Below are 24,359 nucleotides of genomic sequence, written 5' to 3'. Positions count from 1 at the left end.
ATCCGGCACATCCCTCATATACTCAGGGGGCTATTCTGGAATATATCGTCCCCCAATATCTGTGGATGGGATCCATTTACTTTCCTTGTGTGTATATGAATCTGTGTTGTGGATTTTCTTTTTATGTTTTTTTTCAATAATTCATATATTCCCTTGTGTGCGTCCACATTGTCCTGATCCTTCTTCGGCAGCGCTGGAGGCGTCAGGAGTTCACCTCGCCGCATCTCTAGATCTCATCCTCGCGGGTTCGGTCACGTGGAGTAAAGCCGCGCAGAAGCCGAGTCACGAGCATATATAACTTTATTTACAAAAATACAAATGACAACAGCGGGAATCTCAGATTACACCAGGACGGACAACAACCCCCCCATCATCCTCAGCACTACCGCCTGTACAGGAGCATGAGAAACTAACATGTAGAAAAATATCAAAGTCCTAAATCTTTCATCAGATTTCACATGGTCTGGAGGCCCCCCCGCTGCACCTTCATTGACGAGGGGTCATCACCATGGGCAAAAGGGGTACAAACTAAAGTGGACCCTGCAGTTCTGCAGGATGGGGGCGGGAGACCAAACGTGGGGCCCCCTTCAGCTCCTCTGTGCTGTCCGATTCAGACCAAGGTCCCAGCGGTCACTGATGTGCGGTGGTCCTTACTCTACCCAGCCAGCCCACATTACAGGATGTGGGGGACTCGTCTTAAAGGAACAGTAAACTTACAATGAATGGTAAAAGCAAATGGAAAATAGTGGTGCATGAACGTGCTCGGATATCGTGTTATCAGAGTATCTCGGGCGGGCTCGTGTATTATGTTCGAGCCCCTGTGGCTGCATGGTTCACCGCGGTAAGGAAATCCCTTATGTGTTGTGGCTGTCTAGGAAACGGGCAATCCTCGCGGGTGTTGTGGCTGTCTAACAAATGGGGAATCCTCGCGTGTTGTGGCTGTCTAGGAAACGGGCAATCCTCGCGGGTGTTGCGGCTGTCTAACAGACAGGCAATCCTCGCGGGTGTTGTGGCTGTCTAACAAACAGGCAATCCTCGCTGGTGTTGCGGCTATCTAACAAACGGGCAATCCTCACGGGTGTTGTGTCTAACAAACGGGCAATCCTCACGGGTGTTGTGGCTAACAAACGGGCAATCCTTGCGGGTGTGGTGTCTAACAAACGGGCAATCCTCGCGGGTGTTGCGGCTGTCTAACAGACGGGCAATCCTCACGGGTGTTGCGGCTGTCTAACAGACGGGCTATCCTCGCGGGTGTTGTGGCTGTCTAACAAACAGGCAATCCTCGCGGGTGTTGCGGCTGTCCAAAAGTTGTGAATCATACAGCCGCAGGGTCTCAAACATGTTACTCGAGCACGCCCAATATACTAGAGTAACACCCGGGCATGCTCAATATCCGAGGACACTCTCATCACTAAAGAAACTTTTCTTGGTCTGCGGCGGTCGGCCCGGCCACTCCTGCTATTATCAGAAATTGGGCAAACCTATGAGACCGGCGTAAACTCAGGACGCTCTGGGTTTTCTCTGCAACTTCCTCGCTGTGTGACTGACTTTTCTCAATCAGCGCCTGCTGCTTACGCCGGTGATGATCCGCTGATAGAGCTGCAGTGGACGAAGGAGGACGGGCGACATGACGACAAGCTCCACTTAGAGGGAGCGACAACACCCGGGCTGCTGCCTTGTAGGGAGGGGTGATCTGCGATGGTCCGGAATACTACCGTAGGGTCCCGGATGTGCAGATATCGTGAGGGGCACAAACATTTTTAATAAATAGAAAAAAAAATTAGCTAAATTACAGAAGCCACAGCAATAAGGCACTAAATGTTTTCTTCGTATCCACCGAGTAAAATAAAACTGCCGCACACCAGAGACGGGAGCACGAAATGCAAGCCTTATAGTCCAGGGATCGAGGCCGCCGGTCCCGCCGATGGAGAGGACTGCAGCGTGAGGGGGTCCGGGGGCACAAAGCAGAGAGCGTGCAGTGATCGGACACTACGAGACGGCCATTCTCCAACCCAGGAAAGAGTCGGTCCAGAGACATGGAGAGCTGCTCCGTCCACAGCCTCACTTGTTCTTTTTCTAGAGGAAAAAAATAATAATGTACCCACATATCAGCAGAGGACGGCGTCCCCCAGGCACAGAAGACGTATCATTACAATCAGGCAACGCTTGCGACTGCGACCTCCGCAACCCCCCCTCCCCCCCATATGATGGCAGCTGCTGCTATCTGGTGAGGACAGCTGTACCAAGGGGCTACAGTAGTGACCCTGAACCGTGCACCCCCATCCAGTGCTGACACCTCTCCCTCCACCGTTACCTGTGCATTAGTATCCGGAGACTCCTGTATGGGAGAAAACTGACATTACACCCTGAGATAGCAGGTAAATAGCAGAGAAAAGTGAGGGGTCCGACCCCACAGTCACAGCTGGACGGGTAGAGGCAGCATCGTATATGTGTGATGAATGCCTGACACCGATCATACATGCTGGGAGCAGTGCACATCTATAGATGCCGGGGTTTCACAATGTCCCCCCGGCTCTCACAAATCCCCCTCCTCCCCAGTATCACAGACACCCCCAAAGTCTCACAATCGCCCCCCTGGCATCAAAAAGCACTGACCTTTGTATTTTTCGGAGACTTCCCAGACCCCCGCGGGGACTTTCTGTTGGGAGACTTGCGGATGCCAAGGAGCGAGGCCTTGCTGCTGCCTCCACGTCCCTGAGGTGTAGACCTGGGGGTGGACATTTTGCTTAGACCCCTCTTCAGTAAGCTGCTCCCCAGTTTCTTGGGGGTATTAAGAATGTTGTAGGCCATGGTCTGACGACGGCTGGTATGTGACTAACGGAGAAGGGAAAGAAAACATCTTGAGAAGACGGCGCACCCAGGGGGAGGTATCGCATAGAGGGAGGCTGCGTGGGGTGGTAGTGTCTGGAGACATAGCGAAGGGTCATCACCGATGCACCAAGCCTTCTGCAGCTGCCCCTGCGTGACTGTAATAACCCTTAAGGGTGGTCCTCGCTGGGTTTGCAACAGATGTGGGGGGTTTCACCATCACATGTACCTAAACCCTCATATCCACCTGATCTATGGATACTATATGTGGCGAACGGGGCTCTGTCCACGGTAAATAGCGCGCAGTGTCCACGTGCACCGTACGTGGTGAATGGTGCACAATGTTCACGTGTGCCGTACGCGGTGAATGGTGCGCAGCGTCCACGTGTGCCGTACGTGGTGAATGGTGCGCAGCGTCCACGTGTGCCTTAAGAGGTGAATGGTGCGTACATGGCAGCTGCGCTCCTGCTGCCCCCACTGTCTGCCGTACACCGGCCGGGTCTCACCTGCTGCTGGCTCACGCCGGCTTTGCTTTCTGCGGCGGACGATCTTCGTGTCTCAGATTTTTCTTTTGGGGTCATTGGCCGTGGGAAGCAGCTGGCAGACTTCTTAGACTGAGGAGGAAATAGAAGTCGGGTCGTGTTGGATATAAATTATAAAAAGGAGGGAAAATAACCAAGGACCCCCAAACTTCCCCGTTACCTCCGGAGTGTCCGGCCCGTAATGAGACTCCTCGGACACGCGCTTCCTTTGCTGCCTCGTGGTGATGCTGCTGCCGGCCCACGAATGCTCAGTCCCGGTGGCTGCCAGGGTCATCCTCCTCGTGCTGCCCACAGACTCCTGGATTTGTGCAGGCAGCAGCGTGGCCCGTCGCAGCGTCTCCTGGGGGTCGCCGGTCTTCACCTCTTCATCAGTGATGGAGGAGGTCAGGAGAGTCGTCTGTGACACAGGCAGCTTTGTATGAGGGGAACGTGAGCACCTGACACCACCATCAACATACTAGAGACCACCACTCAGGAGACACCTACCCTGGACTCCAGGGGGTAGCTGGTCTTCAGGTGCGGGGGGCAGGCCCGGTTTCGCTGCTGCAGTTCGGCTATTCTGCTCCAGTCCTCCTGGGGGTCCGGCTCATCCTGGCACGTGTTCAGGTAGAAGCTGCTCCGACCGGAGGCTACATGACATGGTGAGAAGTGGCAATACTGAGGATTGTGTATGGCTCCAGAGCAGCAGATGGGTGGTCTCAGACCCCCAAATCCTCTGCATCACTAGGGAGGATGCTGAAACACGCGCAGTGCGGAGCTGCTGGCACTCACCTCCTGCCTGGGACAGGCGGGCAGAGCTGCGGGTGGTGGGCCGGTAGCCGGGCAGACTCATCAGCACAGAGTTGTTCAGGCTGTCGTCAGACGACGTGAGCTCGGGCTTCACCAGTGACTCCAGCGAGGGGAGGCTGGTGAGGGCAGGAGCGGATGTGGCAGGCTGCGGCTTCCCTCCGCGGCGGTGGCTGTCCTGCGGCTGGTGCAGGTTCTGGTGCGAGGGCGAGGAGCGCAGGCTGTAGAACGAGGTGTTGGGGCTTTCTGGTTCTCCTTCCTCCTTGGTTTTCTGTGGAGTAAGAGATGTATAATGGCTCCCAGCAGCACTACTACCACCAACAGATCCCTACGCTGGCACCGAGAACACGTGCACGCTCCCGGCTCCATGTGCGGCCTCCGCTCACCTTTGTCATTGTGATGTTGATGACCTGGGTGGTCCGCCTTCGGGCCGAGCGCGTCTTCTTGGAGGAGTCCAGGGACAGGTCGGGGATGGAGCCGATGCTGCTGTCCAGCTTGGAGCGCGTGCGGGTGGGGATGGGGGTGAAGTACAGGCTTTCCAGGGACTCCACTTTCCTAGGGAGCCGGTTGGACGCGGCGGCCGTGGGGCTGCTGGACTTGGCAGTGGATTTGGAAGGGAGCTGATGAGTGCGACCGTTCTTGCTATAAAGAGAACACGCACAAATGAGTCTACAGTCCACCAGCTTTCCACATAGTAACTGTCCCCCAATGTTCCCCGCATTGTACAGAAGGATGAAGTGATCTGCAGCTGTTGTAGAGCCGCTGCCCGGCTGTCACACGTACCTGGTGGAGTTCAGGGGGTCTTCCTCCTCATCGCTCATGTCCAGGCTGTCTACACTAACGTCTGCGTGGCTCCGGGTGACTCGTGGTGGGCGCAGGGTCTCCCGGCTCTTCATGGTCTCAGAGGGAGCTTGAGCCTTACTGAGCTCGCGGAGCTGACGATTGGCGTCCTCCACCTGTGGGAAGAAGACACATTCTCCTGATGGTGCACAATCGGCGAAACCACCCGCCATACAAGAAGCCGACACAGGCTGCAGAGTCAGGCCTCGTTCACATGAGCGTGCTGCACCCTCGTGGGTGCGTCCGATGGCTGCGACTATGACACTAACATGTTCTCGGCCGAAAAAAACAGTCCAGACGAGAGCATCCTGCGATTTGCACATGGACTCAGGAATGGGCGTCTATATGCCGCCTGTTATGTCACTATCCGAGTCCTGGGGGACTACAAGTGGAATAGTGCTGTAATACTCTATACGTCCTGCCCCGGAGCACAGCGGCCTCACCTGGGCCTCCAGGCTCCGCACTTGGTAGCTCAGGGTCTTGCTGGTTTTCTGGGCCTCCTTGTTCTGCAGCAGCGAGCGCTGTAGTTCCTTGCTCGCCCGCTCGGACTCTGCCTTGAGCTCTGCGTTCTCCTTGCGCAGCGCCTCCTGCTCCCGGGTGACGCTCTGCAGCTCCGCGCTCAGCTGCTGGCTCTGCTGCTTCTTCACATCATAGTGAACCTTCGCTTTCTCCATCTGCGGAGGAAGCAACAGACCTGGGTGAGAAGCGATGGAGACAAGACCAAGGAGAAGACGAGACACCGGAGGAGACGAGAAGAGACACCCGGAGAAGACGAGAAGAGACACCGGAGAAGACGAGAAGAGACACCCGGAGGAGACGAGAAGAGACACCCGGAGGAGACGAGAAGAGACACCCGGAGAAGACGAGAAGAGACACCGGAGGAGACGAGAAGAGACACCGGAGGAGACGAGACGAGACACCCGGAGGAGACGAGAAGAGACACCCGGAGGAGACGAGAAGAGACACCCGGAGAAGACGAGAAGAGACACCGGAGGAGACGAGACGAGACACCCGGAGGAGACGAGACGAGACACCCGGAGGAGACGAGAAGAGACACCCGGAGGAGACGAGAAGAGACACCCCGAGGAGACGAGAAGAGACACCCCGAGGAGACGAGAAGAGACACCCGGAGGAGACGAGAAGAGACACCCGGAGGAGACGAGAAGAGACACCCGGAGGAGACGAGAAGAGACACCCGGAGGAGACGAGAAGAGACACCCGGAGGAGACGAGAAGAGACACCGGAGGAGACGAGACGAGACACCCGGAGGAGACGAGACGAGACACCCGGAGGAGACGAGACGAGACACCCGGAGGAGACGAGAAGAGACACCCCGAGGAGACGAGAAGAGACACCCCGAGGAGACGAGAAGAGACACCCCGAGGAGACGAGAAGAGACACCCCGAGGAGACGAGAAGAGACACCCGGAGGAGACGAGACACCCGGAGGAGACGAGACGAGACACCCGGAGGAGACGAGACGAGACACCCGGAGGAGACGAGACGATACACCCGGAGGAGACGAGACGAGACACCCGGAGGAGACGAGAAGAGACACCCGGAGAAGACGAGACGAGACACCCGGAGAAGACGAGAAGAGACACCGGAGAAGACGAGAAGAGACACCGGAGAAGACGAGAAGAGACACCGGAGAAGACGAGAAGAGACACCGGAGAAGACGAGACGATACAACCGGAGGAGACGATACAACCGGAGGAGACGAAACAACCGGAGGAGACGAGACAACCGGAGGAGACGAGACGAGACGAGACCCCGGAGGAGTTTCATCTTCAGTTTACATTTATGGCACACAATTCAGCAGTTACTTCTTGAGATGACGGATCGTGCAGGGGGTGAATCTGCCTGAGACAGGGGTCCGGGGGGGCACACACCCTTCATCTCTCAGACACGTTGTTTATGTCTTAGGGTACGTTCAGACTAGCGTTGTGCTAGTGTGCGTCGGCGCCGCGTGACGCAGCGGCGACGCACGCGTCATGCGCCCCTATGTTTAACATGGGGGACGCATGCGTTTTTGCTTGTTGCGTTTTGCGACAAATGCGTCTTTTTTGCCGCAAGCGTCGGACCAAGAAAACGCAACAAGTTGCATTTTTCTTGCGTACGATTTTCGGCAAAAAACGACGCACGCGTCGCAAAACGCAGTGTTTTTGCGTGCGTTTTGCAGCGTTTTTCGGTGCGTTGTGCGTCGCCGACGCAGCGGCGCACAACGCTAGTCTGAACGTAGCCTTACAGGACTGCACCAGAGTCTGCCGAGAGGCCCCCAATTTGCTGCCGAGGACCCACCTGTGCCTTGTAGTGCTCCGCAGCCTGAGCCCCCTTCTCAATCTGTTTGTTCAGATCCCGGACCTGCAAAACCAAAAGTGGAGAAGACATCAGTGACTGGACCCGAGACATGGAAACGAATCACAACGTGGCGGCAGGTGCACTCGTGTCAGCGGCAGATCCACACTTCTAGGCCAGGAAGACTGACGTCTGCACAGCCACTATCCCAGCGGTGCCACACTGTGCTCCGCAGAACTACTACTGCCAGCATGCACTGGTCTTCACACGCTCCTCGACAGATCCAACATACCTCCCCAGCTGCTATCCTAGTGGTCTTCGGCCTGGTAACCTCCAGCTTTTGCAGAACGATCAACCCCCCCATGCAAAATTACAGTCTCCAACATATGCAGGAACTACACAGCTGGAGACCACCAGGCTGGGGACCACTGCACTGCCCCACCCCGTGTTACCATGCCACGATCCTACGCTGACAGGAGCGCACTGTGTCCGCAGCCATGAGATTAATGCTGCATGTTCCAGCAGCCCTGTGCCCACTCCCAGCATGCACTGCCGTCTCCCCCTCCCCCGCACTAACAGAGGGGCCATGCTGACGTCTTCATTGAAAACTGTTTGCAGGTTCGTGCACGATTCTGCGTCTTATGTAATGATCAAGTCCACACAAGGAGGAGCAGAGGGCAGGGGAGCGAAGGACTGGGGGGAGCAGAGGACTGGGGGGAGCAGAGGATGAGGGAGCGAAGGACTGGGGGGAGCAGAGGACAGGGGGAGCAGAGGACTGGGGAGCGGAGGACGGGGGAGCGGAGGACGGGGGGGGGGAGCAGAGGACTGGGGGGAGCAGAGGATGAGGGAGCGAAGGACTGGGGGGAGCAGAGGACTGGGGGAGCAGAGGACTGGGGAGCGGAGGACGGGGGAGCGGAGGACGGGGGGGGGGAGCGGAGGACTGGGGGGAGCAGAGGACTGGGGGGAGCGGAGGACTGGGGGGAGCGGAGGACTGGGGGGAGCGGAGGACTGGGGGGAGCGGAGGACGGGGGGGAGCGGAGGACTGGGGGAGCGGAGGACTGGGGGAGCGGAGGACTGGGGGGAGCAGAGGACTGGGGGGAGCAGAGGATGAGGGAGCGAAGGACTGGGGGGAGCAGAGGACAGGGGGAGCAGAGGACTGGGGAGCGGAGGACGGGGGAGCGGAGGACGGGGGGGGGGAGCAGAGGACTGGGGGGAGCAGAGGATGAGGGAGCGAAGGACTGGGGGGAGCAGAGGACTGGGGGAGCAGAGGACTGGGGAGCGGAGGACGGGGGAGCGGAGGACGGGGGGGGGGAGCGGAGGACTGGGGGGAGCAGAGGACTGGGGGGAGCAGAGGACTGGGGGGAGCAGAGGACTGGGGGGAGCGGAGGACTGGGGGGAGCGGAGGACGGGGGGGAGCGGAGGACTGGGGGAGCGGAGGACTGGGGGGAGCGGAGGACTGGGGGGAGCAGAGGACTGGGGGGAGCAGAGGACTGGGGGGAGCAGAGGACTGGGGGGAGCAGAGGACGGGGGGGAGCAGAGGACGGGGGGGAGCGGAGGACTGGGGGAGCGGAGGACTGGGGGGAGCGGAGGACTGGGGGGAGCAGAGGACTGGGGGGAGCAGAGGACTGGGGGGAGCAGAGGATGAGGGAGCGAAGGACTGGGGGGAGCAGAGGACAGGGGGAGCAGAGGACGGGGGAGCGGAGGACGGGGGAGCGGAGGACGGGGGGGGAGCAGAGGACTGGGGGGAGCAGAGGATGAGGGAGCGAAGGACTGGGGGGAGCAGAGGACTGGGGGAGCAGAGGACTGGGGGAGCAGAGGACTGGGGGGAGCAGAGGACTGGGGGAGCGGAGGACTGGGGGGAGCGGAGGACTGGGGGGAGCGGAGGACGGGGGAGCGGAGGACGGAGGAAGCAGAGGACTGGGGGGAGCAGAGGACGGGGGGGAGCAGAGGACGGAGGAAGCAGAGGACGGAGGAAGCAGAGGACGGAGGAAGCAGAGGACGGGGGGGAGCAGAGGACTGGGGGGAGCAGAGGACTGGGGGGAGCAGAGGACTGGGGGGAGCAGAGGACTGGGGGGAGCAGAGGACTGGGGGGAGCAGAGGATGAGGGAGCGAAGGACTGGGGGGAGCAGAGGACGGGGGAGCGGAGGACGGGGGGGGGGGGGGGGAGCAGAGGACTGGGGGGAGCAGAGGACTGGGGGGAGCAGAGGACTGGGGGGAGCAGAGGACTGGGGGGAGCAGAGGATGAGGGAGCGAAGGACTGGGGGGAGCGGAGGACGGGGGAGCGGAGGAAGCAGAGGACTGGGGGGAGCAGAGGACGGGGGGGAGCAGAGGACGGAGGAAGCAGAGGACGGAGGAAGCAGAGGACGGGGGAGCGGAGGACGGGGGGGAGCAGAGGACTGGGGGGAGCAGAGGACTGGGGGGAGCAGAGGACTGGGGGGAGCAGAGGACTGGGGGGAGCAGAGGATGAGGGAGCGAAGGACTGGGGGGAGCGGAGGACGGGGGAGCGGAGGACGGGGGAGCGGAGGACGGAGGAAGCAGAGGACTGGGGGGAGCAGAGGACGGGGGGGAGCAGAGGACGGGGGGGAGCAGAGGACGGAGGAAGCAGAGGACGGGGGAGCGGAGGACGGGGGGGAGCAGAGGACTGGGGGAGCAGAGGACTGGAGGGAGCAGAGGACTGGGGGGAGCAGAGGACTGGGGGGAGCAGAGGACTGGGGGGAGCAGAGGATGAGGGAGCGAAGGACTGGGGGGAGCAGAGGACAGGGGGAGCAGAGGACAGGGGGAGCAGAGGACGGGGGAGCGGAGGACGGGGGGGGGGGAGCGGAGGACGGGGGGGGGGGGAGCGGAGGACGGGGGAGCGGAGGACGGGGGAGCGGAGGACGGAGGAAGCAGAGGACTGGGGGGAGCAGAGGACGGGGGGGAGCAGAGGACGGGGGGGAGCAGAGGACGGAGGAAGCAGAGGACGGGGGAGCGGAGGACGGGGGGGAGCAGAGGACTGGAGGGAGCAGAGGACTGGGGGGAGCAGAGGACTGGGGGGAGCAGAGGACTGGGGGGAGCAGAGGATGAGGGAGCGAAGGACTGGGGGGAGCAGAGGACAGGGGGAGCAGAGGACGGGGGAGCAGAGGACGGGGGAGCGGAGGACGGGGGGGGGGGAGCGGAGGACGGGGGAGCGGAGGACGGGGGAGCGGAGGACGGGGGAGCGGAGGACGGGGGAGCGGAGGACGGGGGAGCGGAGGAGTGGAGGAGCAGAGGACTGGGGGGAGCAGAGGACTGGGGGAGCAGAGGACTGGGGGGAGCAGAGGACTGGGGGAGCAGAGGACTGGGGGGAGCAGAGGATGAGGGAGCGAAGGACTGGGGGGGAGCAGAGGACAGGGGGAGCAGAGGACGGGGGAGCGGAGGACGGGGGAGCGGAGGAGCGGAGGACGGGGGAGCGGAGGACGGGTGGGGGAGCGGAGGACGGGTGGGGGAGCAGAGGACGGGGGAGCGGAGGACGGGGGAGCGGAGGACGGGGGAGCGGAGGACGGGGGAGCGGAGGACGGGGGAGCGGAGGACGGAGGAGCAGAGGACGGAGGAAGCAGAGGACTGGGGGAGCAGAGGACGGGGGGGGAGCAGAGGACGGGGAAGCAGAGGACTGGGGGGAGCAGAGGACAGGGGGGGGAGCAGAGGACGGAGGAAGCAGAGGACGGGGGGGAGCAGAGGACGGGGGGGAACAGAGGACGGGGGGGAACAGAGGACGGGGGGGAACAGAGGACGGGGGGAGCAGAGGACGGGGGGGGGAGCAGAGGACGGGGGGGGGGGGAGCAGAGGACGGAAGGGGGGGGAGCAGAGGACGGAGGGGAGGGTTGGCAGAGGACGGGGGGGGTAGCAGGGGAGATGATCATTCCGACGTCACTTGGGGTATGGGGAGGGTCGGGCACAAAGCTTGTGAGCGGCTGCGGGCTCAGAATTACACGGAGGAATCATGGAGCAGGCATTGTATAACATGTACTAGATGCCGGCCAGCCGCACCGGCCAGCCTACAATTACAGGGAATCACAGGGAGGAGATTCACGGCTTGGAAGCAGAAGATGCCGAAGAAATGGAAGTTTTCTAACCTGCGTGAGATTTGGTCATTGGAGTTTTTTTCTCTCCACAGCAGAATTTATTCAACTACAAGAGCGGGAGGAACGGGCGCGGCACATTCAGCTCACGCCGCAACGGGGTCCCGTGTTCTGCTGTGGCCCCGGGGCAAACAGTTCGCAAGGAAAAACCGCTGCGGAGCGAGAGCCCAGAGATGGCGCAGAGCGGGGATGTTAGCGGCATGCACAGTCACCGTTTAAGGAGCTGGAGGCGAGAGGAGGTTACACCCGTTACCTGGTCAGACTGCTCCTTCTTCGCTGCCTCCAACTGCTCCACCTGCGACATGAAGGGAGAGGTGAAGATGAGCTCCGCCATAGTGACCCCACACTCACAGCTAAGGGGACCCCGAATCTACAACGTGGCATTGAAGCCCCCACACTCACAGCTAAGAGGACCCCGAATCTACAACGCGGCACTGAAGCCCCCACACTCACAGCTAAGGGGACCCCGAATCTACAACATGGCATTGAAGCCCCCACATTCACATCTAAGGGGACCCCGAATCTACAACGCGGCATTGATGCCCCCACACGCACAGCTAAGAGGACCCCGAATCTACAACGCGGCACTGAAGCCCCCACATTCACATCTAAAGGGACAGGAGTCCACCTGCCCCGGGACCCCCGAATCTACAACGCGGCATTGAAGCCCCCACATTCACATCTAAGAGGACCCCGAATCTACAACGCAGCATTGAAGCCCCCACACTCACATCTAAAGGGACAGGAGTCCACCTGCCCCGGGACCCCCGAATCTACAACGCGGCATTGAAGCCCCCACATTCACATCTAAGGGGACCCCGAATCTACAACGTGGCATTGAAGCCCCCACACTCACGGCTAAGAGGACCCCGAATCTACAACGCGGCATTGAAGCCCCCACATTCACATCTAAGGGGACCCCGAATCTACAACGTGGCATTGAAGCCCCCACACTCACGGCTAAGAGGACCCCGAATCTACAACGCGGCATTGAAGCCCCCACATTCACATCTAAGGGGACCCCAAATCTACAACGCAGCATTGAAGCCCCCACACTCACATCTAAAGGGACAGGAGTCCACCTGCCCCGGGACCCCCGAATCTACAACGCGGCATTGAAGCCCCCACATTCACATCTAAGGGGACCCCGAATCTACAACGTGGCATTGAAGCCCCCACACTCACAGCTAAGAGGACCCCGAATCTACAACGCGGCATTGAAGCCCCCACATTCACATCTAAGGGGACCCCAAATCTACAACGCAGCATTGAAGCCCCCACACTCACGGCTAAGGGGACCCCGAATCTACAACGTGGCATTGAAGCCCCCACACGCACAGCTAAGAGGACCCCGAATCTACAACGCGGCATTGAAGCCCCCACATTCACATCTAAAAGGGACAGGAGTCCACCTGCACCGGGACCCCCGAATCTACAACACGGCATTGAAGACCCCACGCTCACATCTAAAGCGACCCCTGAATCTACAATGCGACACTGAAGACCCCACATCACATCCAAGGGGACAGGAGTCCAGCTGCCCCAGGACCCCCGAATCTACAACATGGCATTGAAAACCCCACGCTCACGTCTAAGGAGACAGGTGTCCAGTTGCCCCCCCTGGGACCTCTAAATCCACAACATGGCATTGAAGACCCCACTCTCACGTCTAAACTCTAGGGGACGGGATTCCTGCTGCCACCGGGACCCCTGAATCCCCTCGCTCACATCTAAGCACTAGGGGATGAGAGACCTGCTGCCCCCAGGACCCCCGAATCCCCACGCTCACATCTAAGCACTAGGGGACGAGAGACCTGCTGCCCCTGGGACCCCCAAATCCCCACGCTCACATCTAAGCACTAGGGGACGAGAGACCTGCTGCCCCCTGGGACCCCCGAATCCCCACGCTCACATCTAAGCACTAGGGGATGAGAGACCTGCTGCCGTCGGGACCCTCGAATCCCCTCGCTCACATCTAAGCACTAGGGGGACGAGAGACCCCTGCTGCCCCAGGACCCCCGAATCTCCACGCTCACATCTAAGCACTAGGGGACAAGAGACCTGCTGCCCCCGGGACCCCTGAATCCCCACATCTGAGCACTAGAGAATGAGAGCCCTGCTGCCCCAGGAGCCCTGAATCCACAACGGAGCATTGAAGACCCCGCGCTCACATCTAAGGGTCCGGGCGTCCTGCTGCCCCCGAATTTACACTGTACACTGTGCAGAGCCATCACTACCACGGTCCTTCCTTTTGTCAGGAGCAGGGGGCTGTATTCAGAGGTGGGGGGCTGATCCCCTATGATCTGGGGGCCATTCATTATCTTTACATCAGACTATTTTGTTGTAGGTGGACGTCCCCCTTACACCGCTACGTTATGTTAGCCGTCAGTCAGACTGAACGGACGCCCAGAGCATTTTGGCTTTATATAGATCTCAGGGGCCCTGGAGCCGATTCTTAATGGAAAAAAAGATTGCTGCTTTAGTCCATAAACAGCGCCACCCCTGCACCCGTGTACACAGGTGGTATTGCAGCCTGTTCCAATTCGCTTTAATAAAGAAAAGCTTCAATATCAATCTCAGCCTGTGACGGGAATGAGAGGATAAAGAAGCCGCCATGTTTTTTCGAATCCTGGACAACCACTAACACCTGCAGAAGATGGGTGATAATGCTAGCAGTGGGGTTACTAGGAAACTACTGGGCCACGATGTAAAAACTAAAGCACCTCCCCCGCTCCCAAACCATCGCAGAAATAAAGGGGCTTCTCATATGGGCTGAAGGGACCTTATGGCCCCCAGATAACTACGACCCTTGCACCCACTAGTTTAGCCCCTGAAAGGCAGCCACATTGTCTGTCTGTAGCAGTGGTTCGTAGCCTGCGGCCCCCGTGCAGGGCATGCTGAGAGTTATGGTGGCCCTGGTGTGTGCGACACAGGGTGTGAGCGCAAGGACTCACAAGAAGGAGCAGGATACCTGAGTCAGCAGTTTCTGCTTCTCCTCCTGGAGCTTCTGCCGCTCATCCAGGATCTGGGCTTTGGCGTGCTCGTACTTGCGGCTGAGGTCCTGCAGCTGCCCCTCGCCTTCGGAGGCCTTCTTCTCATACTGCAGCCGCAGCGTCTCCAGTTCCTGCGTGTGCTTCTTGGCCATCTCGGACAGTTCTGTCTGCACCTTCTTCACCTCCTGCTCATAGGCCTGGGACAGGGTCTCATTCTCTCCTGTCTGGAGCTTGATCTCCTCCTGCAGCGAAGCGATCTGCTCCCGATGATCCTTCATCTCCTTCTGCAGAGTCTCCAACATCTTCTCCTTCTGCTCCAGGGCTCCTCTCAGGGATAATACGGATGCCGCCTCCACTTTGCTTTTCTCCAGCTCCCGCTGTAAACTCTCCGCCATAGTCTGGTTTTGCAGACGTTCCTCCTGGTGTTGGCTTTCCCGCCGACTCTGCTCGGCCTTCATTTCTTGGTAGAGGCTTTGAATGGACTCCAGTTCCTGGAGCTGGTGCTGGACGCCGGACATCTCTGCCTCCTTCTGGCTGAACTTCTCCTGCCAGGTCTTTATATCCTTCTCCAGATTTGCGGTACTTGTCTGGTAGGACAAGAGGGTCTTCTGAAGCTCCTCGACAGTTGACCTTTGCTTTCCGGCTTCATCTTGGTAGGATGACGCCTCTGCTGTAACACTTTGGATGGCAGCTTGCTTGTCAAGAAGTTCCTTGGAAGACGCTTCCAGCTTTTCCTGGACTGTCCTCAGCTGCTCTGCAAGCTCACTGCTCCGACTAGACTCTCTGACGAGAAGCTCCTTGGCTTCTCCGGAGCTGCGCTCACTGCTGGTCAGCTTGGTAGCCATGTCACTCAGCTCCTTCTGCAGACTTTTGATCTGCTCCATCTTGCTCTCCGCTTCATTCTGATGGTGGGCAGCTTGCTCCTTGGTTTCAGACAGCTCCTTCTCGTATTCCTGAGCTGCAGAGCGGGCACTAGACAGCTCTCGGCTCGATTCACTCGATGTTTTCTGGCTTTGCTCTAATTCTTGAACTTTATGGAACAGCTCTTTCTTCAAAGCTTCCAAAGAAGCTTCGGTCTCCGTTTGCAAAGCTCGAGACTCATCTAGCTGCTTCGAGAGCTCGAGGGTCCTCTGCCGCTCCTGCTGCACCTCCGCGGCCAGCGTCTGCATTCCCTTTTGATGCTGCTCAGATGCCGAAGCCTTTTCGGATGCATTGGTTTTTGCTTCGGCTGCTTCCTTACGAGCGGCATTTACTGCGTCTTCCAGCCCGCTGCATCTGCTCTCCAGCTCTGCAATCCTAGACTGAAGAGCTTGCACTTCGCCAACAGTCGCCTGGTACTGCTGCTGCACAGAAGCCACTTCTCTCACTTTACTCTGAACCTCTTGTTCCAAACGTGTAACCTGTCCGTGTATTCCAGGGAGCGCAGCTTTCATGCTGTTAGTCTCAGTCTCCGCGGCCTTCACCTTTTGGATATAGTGTTTGATCTCCTCGTCCTGAGAGTCGGAGCGTTTTTTTAAGACGTCGACCTCCTTTGTGAGGCCGTCTGCGTGGCGTTTTCCCTGCTGGATTTCTTCCTCCCTGGAGGCCACTTCCTTGGTCAGTCTCTCCAGCTCGCTCTCCTTAAGTGCGATCAGATCGAGAGAGCGCGACAGTTCGTTCTGTAGAGCGGAGAACTCGTTTTTGTGGCTGTCCATGTATTTTTGGAGCTGGGCCTCGGCCTCCTGCTTGGCCTCCTGCTCGGTCTTAAGCTCTCGTAGGACTTTATCACGCTCTCCTGCCAGGCAGCGATGCTCGTCCTCTCTCCGGAGAAGCTCCTGCTGATGCTTCTCGTTGGCCTCTCTGATGCACGCTTTCTTATCCTCCAAGTCTGCGGACAGTTCCCGGAGGGATTGTTCACTCTGCGTCCTTGCTTTTCTCATTGAACTTATTTTGGACTCCAAAGCCGCGATCTTCTCAGATTTCTGTTCTTCCAGACGCTTTAATTCGGCCTGTAAATCTGCCACTTTTTGCTTCTCAGCAGAAAACTCGTTGGAGAGGGCCTGAAGCTCCTGCACTTTGTTGCTGCAGGTCATTTCCAGCTGGGAGACGTGTTCTGCGTCCTCCTGCTGAGCTGAGCGCAGCTTCTCCTCGGTGGAGCGGATGGTATGAAGCAGCTTCTGCTCCTGCGCTTCCTTCTCTTCGAGCTGAGCCTTGGCTGCTGACAGCTCGGACTCCAGGCGACGCACCTGATCCAGCTGCGCGGAGTTGGCGGCTTCTATACTTGATACCTTCAACCTCTCGTTCGCCAGCTGCTGACAGACCTCGTCGTGCTCTTTTTTCAAGCTTTGGGCGCGCGCTTCCACCTGGCGGGAGCTGTCGGCTCGCTCTTTCCACGAGCACATTTCCTTTTTCAGTTTGTCGATTTGGTCCTCTCGCTGTCGGGTGGCAGCAGACGATTCGGACAGCTTCTCCTGCAGGCTCTCAGTTTTTGCTCTCAGTTCTTCTCCTAGTTGTGTGACCCGAGATTCGAGTTTTGCAACGGCAGATTTCTCCTTGTCGAGCGTAGCGATGGCCTGGTCTCGTCGTTCCCGTAAGCTTTTCACTTTTCCTTCCAGCTCAGCGCTTCTCTTCCGCTCGCTCTCTAGCGAAGCAGACGTTTCTCTCTCCTTTTCCAACATTTCCTTCAGGGACAGGAGTTGTTCTTTCATTTCTGCGTTTTCTTTGCCCACCAGCTCCATCCGGGACACTTTCTGCTGGTAGATTTTCATCTGCGCCTCTTTTTCGGAGATCTGCGTTTTCAGCGCCTCCAGAGAAGCCGCGTGAGACTTGTCCTGTGCGTCGTTCTCTGCGTCCAGGTTGTGACATTTGGCGAGCAGGTCCAGAATGGTGGCATCCAGCTCCTGCACTTTCAGGGCCAGCTCGGCTTTCTCCTTCTTCAGCTCTTCCACCGCTACCACACCGGCTTGGTGATCGCCTTGTAAGGCCTGGCACGTCTTCCCCAGGGCGGTCACTTCTTCCTCCTTGGCCTTCTTATACTCGTTGAGCATGGTGATGGTGGAGTCCCTCTCGTCAGCACATTTATCCCGCTCCTGCTGTAGACTGAGCATCTGTTGGGTGTTGAGTCCCAGCTGCTCATTTATCTCCAGCAGTTTTCCTTCCGTCTGCCTTAGCGTGCTGCCGAGATGTTCGACCTGATGGCTGAGTTCTGCGATGCTCTTTTTCGAGGACTCCTCTTGCTTCTGCAGGACGAGCTCCAGTTGTCCTCTCTGCCTCCTCTCCTCTTCCACTTCCGCCTGGAGACCAGAAAGCTCCTGTTCCTTCCGCGTCACGGACACCTTCAGCTTGGAGATTTCCAGCTTCAGGGTGGTGATCTGACAGGTGAGCATCTCCTCCTGGCGCCGGGCGTCCTGGTCCTGCTTCTCCTTCTGGAAGGTGATCTCCGACAAGGACGTCTGCAGGTTGGTGACAATGTCCTGGAGCTGTATCTTCTCAGATTCGAAGCGTGACCTCTGTGCCTCGGCGTCCGCCCTGGCCACCTTCTTCTCCTCTTCCAAGTTGGAGATCTGAGCTTCAAGCTCGGAAGATTTGGTGTTTAGAGAGACAACTTCTTGCTTTAAATTTTCCAGCTAAAAAAAAAAAAAAAAAAAAGAAAAAAAAAAAGAAGGTCAGCGAACAGCAATATCCCAGGATGAGGACATAAGTGTGCACCCAGCTTCACTCGTCCCACCACCCCTTCCATCATGCATGCAATAGGTCATACCTTGAGGACATCCCCCAATCTCTCCCCTTTCTCGATTTCTCCCATCTTCTTCAGTTGATCTTCCAACATTGAGATTTTTTCTTGAAGAATCTGGTTTCGTTCCTCCAGACTTTTCTGTAAAAGGGGGGGAGAAAAAAAAAAGCATAAAAGTACAAGACTGTGGAAATGACAAAAGGAGCCATTGCTTTGTACTGCTCTCTCTGGTCAGAGCGCCTGTATTCAGCCTGCAGCTGCGTAGATTCTTGGTGACGTGCCCAGGAAGCCATGACTGACACAGATGAGCTGTGAAGAAGCAGCTGGTATAGGTCACAGTCCCTCTGTGCCATAATGACATGAGACGTGGTCTCCATACACGAGCACGCAGCATTCGCCAGTACCGGGCTCGGCTCCGATAAGGAGGAGACTGTGGATGGAATCATATGCTGCAGATTTTCAATGTGGATTCACAATGAGAATCCCTGGCACAATTTAGCAATGGGGTTATAAAAACACCACCCACATGTACAAGAAAAGGAAATATTAATGTGACAACTCGGGCGACCACCTGTGAGCAGTATGAGTCACATCACAGTATTTTACCTTCTCGGTTATTGCCAAGTTCAGCTCGGACTCCAGACGATTCTGCTGCTTCTGCCACCCGGCCACCGACGCCTCGTGCTCCTCAGTGGTTTCATTCAGAGCCTCCTGCAGCTCAGCTAAGCGACCAGAAAAGTCCCGCACCTGGAGAGATCGCAAATGTCAGCGCAGTACAAGATGCCCCCCCCGACAGGAGGAGAGCGCGGCCCCCCGGACAGGACCCGCACTGCTCACTGCCTGGATCTAATCTAGGATTAAAGACAAAAGCTAATCATCTAAGGGGGATACTCCTACTACACGGTTACGTCGAGCCCCCCAGACCGTGTCATAACGTCATTGGGGTCTCGGTCCACTGAGGAGATCCGTTCAGCACAGAGCGCCAAGCAGGCGGAAAGCAAAACACTGCGACCCAACGCTCCCACTACAAGACTATCAATAATGTAGCCTGGCTGCTGGATGACTAATGGAGGAGCCCAGACAACGATTTCACAGCCCCCGCACGTAACGGAGGAACCCAGACAACGATCTCACAGCTCCGGCACGTAACGGAGGAGCCCAGACAACGATCTCACAGCTCCCGCACGTAACGGAGGAGCCCAGACAACGATCTCACAGCCCCCGCACGTAACGGAGGAGCCCAGACAACGATCTCACAGCCCCCGCACGTAACGGAGGAGCCCAGACAACGATCTCACAGCTACGGGACGTAACGGAGGAGCCCAGACAGCGATCTCACAGATCCGGCATGTAACGGAGGAGCCCAGACAACGATCTCACAGCCCCCGCACGTAACGGAGGAGCCCAGACAACGATCTCACAGCTCCGGCACGTAACGGAGGAGCCCAGACAACGATCTCACAGCTCCGGCACGTAACGGAGGAGCCCAAACAACGATCTCACAGCCCCCGCACGTAACGGAGGAGCCCAGACAACGATCTCACAGCTCCGGCACGTAACGGAGGAGCCCAGACAACGATCTCACAGCTCCGGCACGTAACGGAGGAGCCCAGACAACGATCTCACAGCTCCGGCACGTAACGGAGGAGCCCAGACAACGATCTCACAGCTCCCGCACGTAACGGAGGAGCCCAGACAACGATCTCACAGCCCCCGCACGTAACGGAGGAGCCCAGACAACGATCTCACAGCCCCCGCACGTAACGGAGGAGCCCAGACAACGATCTCACAGCTCCGGCACGTAACGGAGGAGCCCAAACAACGATCTCACAGCCCCCGCACGTAACGGAGGAGCCCAGACAACGATCTCACAGCTCCGGCACGTAACGGAGGAGCCCAAACAACGATCTCACAGCCCCCGCACGTAACGGAGGAGCCCAGACAACGATCTCACAGCTCCGGCACGTAACGGAGGAGCCCAGACAACGATCTCACAGCTCCGGCACGTAACGGAGGAGCCCACACAACGATCTCACAGCTACGGGACGTAACGGAGGAGCCCAGACAGCGATCTCACAGATCCGGCATGTAACGGAGGAGCCCAGACAACGATCTCACAGCTCCGGCACGTAACGGAGGAGCCCAAACAACGATCTCACAGCCCCCGCACGTAACGGAGGAGCCCAGACAACGATCTCACAGCTCCGGCACGTAACTGAGGAGCCCACACAACGATCTCACAGCTACGGGACGTAACGGAGGAGCCCAGACAGCGATCTCACAGCTCCGGCACGTAACGGAGGAGCCCAGACAACGATCTCACAGCTCCGGCACGTAACTGAGGAGCCCACACAACGATCTCACAGTACGGGACGTAACGGAGGAGCCCAGACAACGATCTCACAGCTCCGGCACGTAACTGAGGAGCCCACACAACGATCTCACAGCTACGGGACGTAACGGAGGAGCCCAGACAGCGATCTCACAGATCCGGCACGTAACGAAGGAGCCCAGACAACGATCTCACAGCTCTGGCACGTAACGGAGGAGCCCAGACAACGATCTCACAGCTCCGGCACGTAACGGAGGAGCCCAGACAACGATCTCACAGCTCTGGCACGTAACGGAGGAGCCAAGACAACGATCTCACAGCTCTGGCACGTAACGGAGGAGCCCAGACAACGATCCCCACAGCTCCAGCACGTAACGGAGGAGCCAAGACAACGATCTCACAGCTCCGTCAAATAACGGAGGAGCCCAGACAACGATCCCACAGCTCCGGCACGTAACGGAGGCGCCCACACAATGATCTCACAGCCCCGGCACGTAACGGAGGAGCCCAGACAACGATCCCACAGCTCCGGCACGTAACGGAGGAGCCCAGACAACGATCCCCACAGCTCTAGCACGTAACGGAGGAGCCAAGACAACGATCTCACAGCTCCGGCAAATAACGGAGGAGCCAAGACAACGATCCCACAGCTCCGGCACGTAACGGAGGAGCCCAGACAACGATCTCACAGCTCCGGCAAATAACGGAGGAGCCCAGACAACGATCCCACAGCTACGGGACGTAACGGAGGAGCCCAGACAGCGATCTCACAGATCCGGCATGTAACGGAGGAGCCCAGACAACGATCTCACAGCTCCGGCACGTAACGAAGGAGCCCAGACAACGATCTCACAGCTCCGGCACGTAACGGAGGAGCCCAGACAACGATCTCACAGCTCCGGCACGTAACGGAGGAGCCCAGACAACGATCCCCACAGCTCCAGCACGTAACGGAGGAGCCAAGACAACGATCTCACAGCTCCGGCAAATAACGGAGGAGCCCAGACAACGATCCTACAGCTCCGGCACGTAACGGAGGAGCCCAGACAACGATCCCCACAGCTCCAGCACGTAATGGAGGAGCCAAGACAACGATCTCACAGCTCCGGCAAATAACGGAGGAGCCCAGACAACGATCTCACAGCTCCGGCAAATAACGGAGGAGCCCAGACAACGATCTCACAGCTCCGGCACGTAACGGAGAAGCCCAGACAACGATCCCCACAGCTCCGGCACGTAACGGAGGAGCCCAGGCAAAGATCCCCACAGCTCCAGCACGTAACGGAGGAGCCAAGACAACGATCTCACAGCTCCGGCACGTAACGGAGGAGCCCACACAATGATCTCACAGCCCCGGCACGTAACGGAGGAGCCCAGACAACGATCCCACAGCTCCGGCACGTAACGGAGGAGCCCAGACAACGATCCCCACAGCTCCAGCAGGTAACGGAGGAGCCCAGACAACGATCCCACAGCTCCGGCAAATAACGGAGGAGCCCAGACAACGATCCCACAGCTCCGGCACGTAACGGAGGAGCCCAGACAACGATCTCACAGCTCCGGCACGTAACGGAGGAGCCCACACAACGATCTCACAGCTACGGGACGTAACGGAGGAGCCCACACAACGATCTCACAGCTACGGGACGTAACGGAGGAGCCCAGACAGCGATCTCACAGATCCGGCATGTAACAGAGGAGCCCAGACAACGATCTCACAGCTCCGGCACGTAACGGAGGAGCCCAGACAACGATCTCACAGCTCCGGCACGTAACGGAGGAGCCCAGACAACGATCCCCACAGCTCCAGCACGTAACGGAGGAGCCAAGACAACGATCTCACAGCTCCGGCAAATAACGGAGGAGCCCAGACAACGATCCCACAGCTCCGGCACGTAACGGAGGAGCCCAGACAACGATCTCACAGCTCCGGCAAATAACGGAGGAGCCCAGACAACGATCCCACAGCTACGGGACGTAACGGAGGAGCCCAGACAGCGATCTCACAGATCCGGCATGTAACGGAGGAGCCCAGACAACGATCTCACAGCTCCGGCACGTAACGAAGGAGCCCAGACAACGATCTCACAGCTCCGGCACGTAACGGAGGAGCCCAGACAACGATCTCACAGCTCCGGCACGTAACGGAGGAGCCCAGACAACGATCCCCACAGCTCCAGCACGTAACGGAGGAGCCAAGACAACGATCTCACAGCTCCGGCAAATAACGGAGGAGCCCAGACAACGATCCTACAGCTCCGGCACGTAACGGAGGAGCCCAGACAACGATCCCCACAGCTCCAGCACGTAATGGAGGAGCCAAGACAACGATCTCACAGCTCCGGCAAATAACGGAGGAGCCCAGACAACGATCTCACAGCTCCGGCAAATAACGGAGGAGCCCAGACAACGATCTCACAGCTCCGGCACGTAACGGAGAAGCCCAGACAACGATCCCCACAGCTCCGGCACGTAACGGAGGAGCCCAGGCAAAGATCCCCACAGCTCCAGCACGTAACGGAGGAGCCAAGACAACGATCTCACAGCTCCGGCACGTAACGGAGGAGCCCACACAATGATCTCACAGCCCCGGCACGTAACGGAGGAGCCCAGACAACGATCCCACAGCTCCGGCACGTAACGGAGGAGCCCAGACAACGATCCCCACAGCTCCAGCAGGTAACGGAGGAGCCCAGACAACGATCCCACAGCTCCGGCAAATAACGGAGGAGCCCAGACAACGATCCCACAGCTCCGGCACGTAACGGAGGAGCCCAGACAACGATCTCACAGCTCCGGCACGTAACGGAGGAGCCCACACAACGATCTCACAGCTACGGGACGTAACGGAGGAGCCCAGACAGCGATCTCACAGATCCGGCATGTAACAGAGGAGCCCAGACAACGATCTCACAGCTCCGGCACGTAACGGAGGAGCCCAGACAACGATCTCACAGCTCCGGCACGTAACGGAGGAGCCCAGACAACGATCCCCACAGCTCCAGCACGTAACGGAGGAGCCAAGACAACGATCTCACAGCTCCGGCAAATAACGGAGGAGCCCAGACAACGATCCCACAGCTCCGGCACGTAACGGAGGAGCCCAGACAACGATCTCACAGCTCCGGCACGTAACGGAGGAGCCCAGACAACGATCCCACAGCTCTGGCAAATAACGGAGGAGCCCAGACAGCGATCTCACAGCTCCAGCACGTAACGGAGGAGCCCAGACAACGATCTCACAGCTCCGGCACGTAACGGAGGAGCCCAGACAACGATCTCACAGCTCCGGCACGTAACGGAGAAGCCCACACAACGATCTCACAGCTCCGGCACGTAACGGAGGAGCTTAGACACCGATCTCACAGCCCCCGCACGTAACTGAGGAGCCCACACAACGATCTCACAGCTCCGGCACGTAACTGAGGAGCCCACACAACGATCTCACAGCTGCGGGACGTAACGGAGGAGCCCAGACAACGATCTCACAGCTCCGGCACGTAACTGAGGAGCCCACACAACGATCTCACAGCTACGGGACATAACGGAGGAGCCCAGACAGCGATCTCACAGATCCGGCACGTAACGGAGGAGCCCAGACAACGATCTCACAGCTCCGGCACGTAACGGAGGAGCCCAGACAACGATCTCACAGCTCCGGCACGTAACGAAGGAGCCCAGACAACGATCTCACAGCTCTGGCACGTAACGGAGGAGCAAAGTGATAGACCCTCATGTTAAAGAATAAGATGGTTGCAGATCAGTAACATTCCTTCTAGTGGGGGACGAGGAGCTCACCTTGTAGGAGAGGTCTCTGTGCTCCTCGGAGAGTTGGTCGTTCTTCCTCTCCAGCTGGATCCGGTCCGTCTTTAAGTCCTGACATTGCTTCAGGGTGTCCCGGAGGCGAATCATGAGGCTGATGGACAGAGAC

At 58.5% G+C, this 24,359-nt stretch overlaps 1 protein-coding gene across 2 annotated transcripts in view; it reads right to left on the bottom strand.

Moving 5' to 3' along the window:
• Window positions 1-282: 282 nt before the first annotated feature.
• Window positions 283-24,359, bottom strand: part of NUMA1 (nuclear mitotic apparatus protein 1) — a 69,050-nt gene continuing 44,973 nt past the window's right edge. For both annotated transcript variants that reach the window (XM_069759517.1, XM_069759518.1), the window contains exons 11-25: window positions 24,227-24,344; window positions 18,703-18,843; window positions 18,124-18,237; window positions 14,363-17,989; window positions 11,645-11,686; window positions 7,298-7,360; window positions 5,441-5,671; window positions 4,941-5,113; window positions 4,544-4,799; window positions 4,143-4,428; window positions 3,858-4,000; window positions 3,532-3,768; window positions 3,336-3,443; window positions 2,617-2,835; window positions 283-2,076 (exon numbers count right to left, since the gene is read on the bottom strand). In XM_069759517.1, coding sequence (XP_069615618.1) covers window positions 2,062-2,076; window positions 2,617-2,835; window positions 3,336-3,443; window positions 3,532-3,768; window positions 3,858-4,000; window positions 4,143-4,428; window positions 4,544-4,799; window positions 4,941-5,113; window positions 5,441-5,671; window positions 7,298-7,360; window positions 11,645-11,686; window positions 14,363-17,989; window positions 18,124-18,237; window positions 18,703-18,843; window positions 24,227-24,344 — 5,773 coding nt within the window. In that variant the 3' untranslated portion in view covers window positions 283-2,061. The remainder of the gene's footprint in view (window positions 2,077-2,616; window positions 2,836-3,335; window positions 3,444-3,531; window positions 3,769-3,857; window positions 4,001-4,142; window positions 4,429-4,543; window positions 4,800-4,940; window positions 5,114-5,440; window positions 5,672-7,297; window positions 7,361-11,644; window positions 11,687-14,362; window positions 17,990-18,123; window positions 18,238-18,702; window positions 18,844-24,226; window positions 24,345-24,359) is intronic.

Source organism: Ranitomeya imitator, chromosome 3 (assembly GCF_032444005.1).
Source record: "Ranitomeya imitator isolate aRanImi1 chromosome 3, aRanImi1.pri, whole genome shotgun sequence".
Lineage (NCBI taxonomy): Eukaryota > Metazoa > Chordata > Amphibia > Anura > Dendrobatidae > Ranitomeya > Ranitomeya imitator.
This window is presented reverse-complemented; position numbering and strand designations above follow the sequence as displayed.